The sequence below is a fragment of the Bacillus rossius genome, chromosome 12 (assembly GCF_032445375.1).
Source record: "Bacillus rossius redtenbacheri isolate Brsri chromosome 12, Brsri_v3, whole genome shotgun sequence".
In the NCBI taxonomy this organism is placed as follows: domain Eukaryota; kingdom Metazoa; phylum Arthropoda; class Insecta; order Phasmatodea; family Bacillidae; genus Bacillus; species Bacillus rossius.
Genome location: NC_086339.1, coordinates 17,706,588 through 17,711,674, shown reverse-complemented (window position 1 = coordinate 17,711,674; position 5,087 = coordinate 17,706,588). Strand labels below are relative to the sequence as shown.

The 5,087-nt window shown below is 33.6% G+C and overlaps 1 protein-coding gene across 1 annotated transcript; it reads left to right on the top strand.

Moving 5' to 3' along the window:
* Nucleotides 1–2,364: 2,364 nt before the first annotated feature.
* Nucleotides 2,365–3,042, top strand: LOC134537260 (jerky protein homolog-like). Its single transcript, XM_063377531.1, has one exon. The coding sequence runs from the start codon at nt 2,365–2,367 to the stop codon at nt 3,040–3,042; it is 678 nt and encodes a 225-aa protein (XP_063233601.1).
* Nucleotides 3,043–5,087: the final 2,045 nt, after the last annotated feature.

Sequence of the window (5,087 nt, the reverse complement as noted above, 5' to 3'; positions counted from 1 at the left end):
TTTTAGAAAAAAAAAAGTCAGGTTCAATAGCACTGACTTGTGTAAATAGTGTAATTGAATTCTTAGACATAATTTGCATATTTCCAAAAAACATCTGCTTTAATTATAGCAATAAAATCGTCATGTTTACAGATGTTGTATGAGCTCTTAGTGAGATTGGTAGTTTGTAGCATTGAATTAATATTTCCTTTGAAATAAAAATTATTTATTACATCATAAATGTAAGCACTTGCTGCACAAACAAAATGTATTGTAACTCACAAGTAGTGCAAGTGTGTAGGCTGGGACTTTGTGAAATATTTTGCTAAAAATGAATGTACTTACTGTAAGGGTTTCTGAGTAGTGTTTTATTATGGTGTTGATGATACTTATATGTGAGTGAATGTTTATAATTATGGGAAAAATTCATATTATTATCATTTTGCTTCATCATGCATGCAAATTATTATCATCATTATTATTTAATAATAATAACAACACATGAGCTACATGTAAGAGATAATACATGGTTTGGGAAAATAATATTTAATTTTTAGAGAGAAAGTCTGCAAATTTTTGGGTTGCAGAAATAATACCTTTGAACTGAATTTCTATGGTTTTCGAGTCTCAGTGCTTCTCAAAAATTTTTTGAACATGTGTATTTGTATAACTAATTTATGTTGCAAGAGACAGTTTTTTTTGGACTATGTGATTATAATGGTAATAATGGTCACTCTACAAGTGCTAGCTGATTTTTTTTTTGGCTATTTATAGTTTGTATACTCCATTTCATGCAAGTATGTACAGTCAATTTTGACAGATTTATTGACTCTCCATCTGCAGGTACGTGTATCAATTTTAATTTTTAAACAAATATATAACTTGACATAACCTTGATTCAGAATGTTCAAATAGAGATTACATATACTCATATTGTTTAGGACTTTTGAATATGTACTTAATAATCTAATCTGTACTGCAATGGAAAACTACTATGGATTAGTAAAATTATTTTTTTTTAAATTGTTGTTAGCTTTGGATTAGGTCTGTGCGAATATCAGTTTTTTAGTTCAAATCAAACGCAAATACCTAATTCTAGAATATGAATAACAAATTCAAATACAGTAGAACTCCAATTATCCGAACTCCGACTATCCGAATCGCCGATTATCCGAATCACAAACAAGTCTTGACTTGACTTGTCTTAACTTGCCGTTGTGCCTACACTGACTTCCCCCCGCGTGTGTAGGCACAACGGCAAGTGAAGACAAGTTCCGGCGCATTGCAGTCACGGCGCACCTGTCATTGTTTGTTTTGATTAGCCAGTGTGCTATTGACCTTGCTCGAGGACGCTACTCTTTCGCTACGGCTTACTTTTGTTTGTGCGTGTACAATACGTATGTACTGTATTGTTTTTATACCATGGCTTCGAAAAGAAAACGTGTTGTGCTATCGTTAGCGGACAAACTGAAAATTATAGAGCAACTCGATAAAGGTGTAACGGGTAAGAAGTTGTCTGAGATTTATGGTGTTGGACAAGCAACAATTTCTGACATTAAAAACAGTAAGTCAACACTTTTAAACTTTGTTTCGGTGCTTGAAAATGAAGATGGAAGTTCCTCCAGGAAAACAATGAAGACAGCAACCAACAAAAATTTGGAAGATGCCGTGTTTAAATGGTTTTTGCAGCAACGTTCTATGGGAAATCCGATTTCAGGTCCAATCCTTTGTGAAAAAGCCAAAATCTTAGCAGAAAAGCTTGGTTATTCATATTTTAAGGCTAGTAACGGCTGGCTAAGGAATTTTAAATTCAGGCATGGTGTACGCGAGTTAGATTTGGCTGGTGAGAAGCTTTCAGCAGACTCTGCAGCTGCTGAAAATTTTATTGAAAAATTTAAAACTGCATCAGAATCCTATGATCCGGAGTTTGTTTATAATGCCGATGAAACTGGCCTTGTTTGGAAAGCATTACCAAAAACCACTTTGGCTTCTAAAAGGGAATCTAGTGCCCCTGGACATAAGGTCAGTAAAGAACGTGTTACAGTGCTTAACTGTGCCAACTCCACTGGAAATCATAAACTGCCACTTCTTTTGATAGGAAAATCAAGAAATCCAAGAGCATTTAAAAACGTAAAAAAACTTCCACTCTTCTACAAAAGTCAACCCAAGGCCTGGATGACTGCAGCTTTGTTTACCGAATGGTATGATGAAGTGTTTATTCCTGAAGTGAAAAAGCACCAAAAATCGGTGGGAAAAGAAGGCAGTAAGGTGCTTTTAATTGTTGATAACGCACCCACTCATCCTACAGCAGAACTGTTGGAAAGAGAGAATGGGCAGTTTAAAACGACGTTTTTGCCTCCCAATGTTACAAGTTTGCTGCAACCCATGGACCAGTCTGTTATTGAAACAATGAAGCGCCATTACAGAAGGCAACTGCTGAGAAAACTGCTGATCGAAGGTGCTGAAGATGAAGAATTGGTTTTGGCAAATCATAGCAAAATAAATTTAAAGGACTGCTGTTACATGGTAGCGGAAGCTTGGAGTTTGGTTACGGCACTGACGCTAAGACGTGCGTGGAATAAACTGAAAGGCCTACCGTCTGAGAAGAACAAAAAAAAAGAATCTGAAGAAAATGAGAAACAAGAATATGGAGAGGATGATGATGATAAAGATGCGTTGTCACTAGAGGAAATAAGAAAAATGATTGTAAAAATTCCTGGTTGTACAGAAGTAAGTGCTGAAGATGTAGGAGAGTGGATGGCTTGTGACACGTCTGACCCTGGTTTTCAAATTCTCAATGACGATGAAATTGTTGTAAGTGTGAGAGAAGATGTTGAAGTGGAAGTGGAAGAAGAACTTTCTGCTGATGTTGAAGTAGACGCTGGACCATCAGCTAGTGAAGCATTTGCCGGCCTCGAGACTGCTTTGAAGTGGATGGAGCGTCAGCCCGAGTGTGACCACTTGCAACTGCTCACCGTCAAGCGAATGCGTGACCTGGCTGCCCGAAAACGGTTGAAGACCGCAAAACAGCTTACATTGACGGAGATGTTTAAAAAACAATGATTTTTATTTCTAAACTTGTACATAAGTACATTTTATTTATATTTAAAACATGTGAAAATTTCATGTTTCTTTCATTTAATTCAATAAAAAAATAGTGCAATATCAAAACGTAGCTTTTATTCTCTCCAATGGCAATTTTTTTTAAAAAAATCCGATTATCCGAATATTTGATTATCCGAATGGGTCCCGGTCCCCATTAATTCGGATAATTGGAGTTCTACTGTAGTAAGAATTAGAATTCCATTAAAAAAGTTTTACACTGTTAGGTTAGGTCCGCTACAATTACTGTAGGTAAAATTTTGTTGAAATATTCAAATTTTGAAAGGAAAATATAAATAATTATTTTACATGGTAATCAAAGTAGGATCTGCAAAAAAAAAGTATTTAAGACTGGTCGATATCACTTGTTCGTCAATAACCTTATACCATTAAGTCTCACTGTATATATTGATAACGTTAAAATTTTTGAATGGCTTCTAAAATCGAGATTTGACTATCAATACAGCTGTACACATTAAGAATTTGGAAAATAATTACAGTTACTTATAGTTATCACGGAATTAATAGTAGATTAGAACAAATAACAGTTTAAAAAAATTAAAAAAACACGCTTTTATAAATAAACAAAACTAAAAAGTAAAAAATAAATAAGAGTTTAAAAAAACTAAAAAACACGCTTTTATAGAATATCCAACTTAAATATAGAAAATAAATTTTAGTAAATTTAATTTAAAAATAGGGTAAAATAAAAAAAAAGTATTTTATTTTTAAAAAAAAAGCGTGGGGTGCTTTCTAATATATTATCAAAATCATAATCCTTACTGTCAGTAAAATAATTATAACTATTGACACCATGCACCCCACTTTTTTTTTTTTTTAAAAATAAAATACATTTTTTTTTATTTTACACTATTTTTAAATTAAATTTATTAAAATTTATTTTTTATATTTTAGTTGGATTTTCTATAAAAACGTGTTTTTTAGTTTTTTTAAACTCTTATTTATTCTGCTCAGTTTAAGTATGCTTGGGTAGAAGAGGCAAAGTTTTTTTCCCCCTTGTGACCTCTTTTTTTTTTTTTTGTGTGTGCTGTGTGTGACAAGATAATTTCCTGAGCTGTCACTGCGCTAGGAGTGTGTGTGTGTGTGGGCCCGTATCCGGTTGTTCACTGCGTATCATACGCACAGAAAAATGTTGTAGGATGTTAGGCTTTAGAAGTCTTTGCTGTGAGTATGCGACCAGATGTTTTCCACGTGATCTGTACAAGTTTTATCTCTTTTCCGCCTCGTTTGGAACGAAACTATTCACAGATCTGGCATGCCGTGTTTCTACCCTCTGACCTGAAAACTGTCAACTTATATCACCCGGCTCAGTGTTTTGATTTTTACTGACACGTATTTATTCTTGTCAGTATGCTGTCAGTTCTAATCTTTTTTTTAATGACCTGTCGGACTCTTGTCTCCATAGAAAAACTTAAGCTGACAACGTGTGTGTTAGTAATGGGTCTGAATCACTGTGTTAAATCTGGCTTTACTATACATATTAGTCTTCTTAAAATTTACTTGTCCAGATGTAGAAAAAGAATTCCACCAAAATTTCCACAGGATTATGTCCCTGTCTGACGATAAAATCATTTGTGATCCCAAAATTTTTCCAGACTTTAGAGATCACGCCCAGTCGTATTCGTAAATGACTGAATATTCGTTTTTTTTCTTTCGAAGTGTTAGTATATTCGAAATTGAATCAAATATTAATAATAAACTATTCATTTTGATATTTGAATATTCACACATACTACTTTGGATTCAAGTGTCAAGTCATTTGTTACAATTTTATATACTTTACAGCAGTTTCCTGGGTTAAGAAATGTGATTTTATTTCATTTTTGTCAATTATGTCTTCCAATCATGCAATTTTGTGTGTCATAATATCAAAAGTGCTGGGTTTGATAACAAAAAAATTTTCAACTCAGCAGTGAAAATAAGGAGTATGTAATCACAAAACTTGTTTTAGTTGACCACATTGTAATGAAATAGGTTCATAGTTA

Bases quoted from the DNA above. Each gene is read 5' to 3' on its own strand.
- LOC134537260 (XM_063377531.1), top strand. From the start codon at position 2,365: ATGGACCAGTCTGTTATTGAAACAATGAAGCGCCATTACAGAAGGCAA.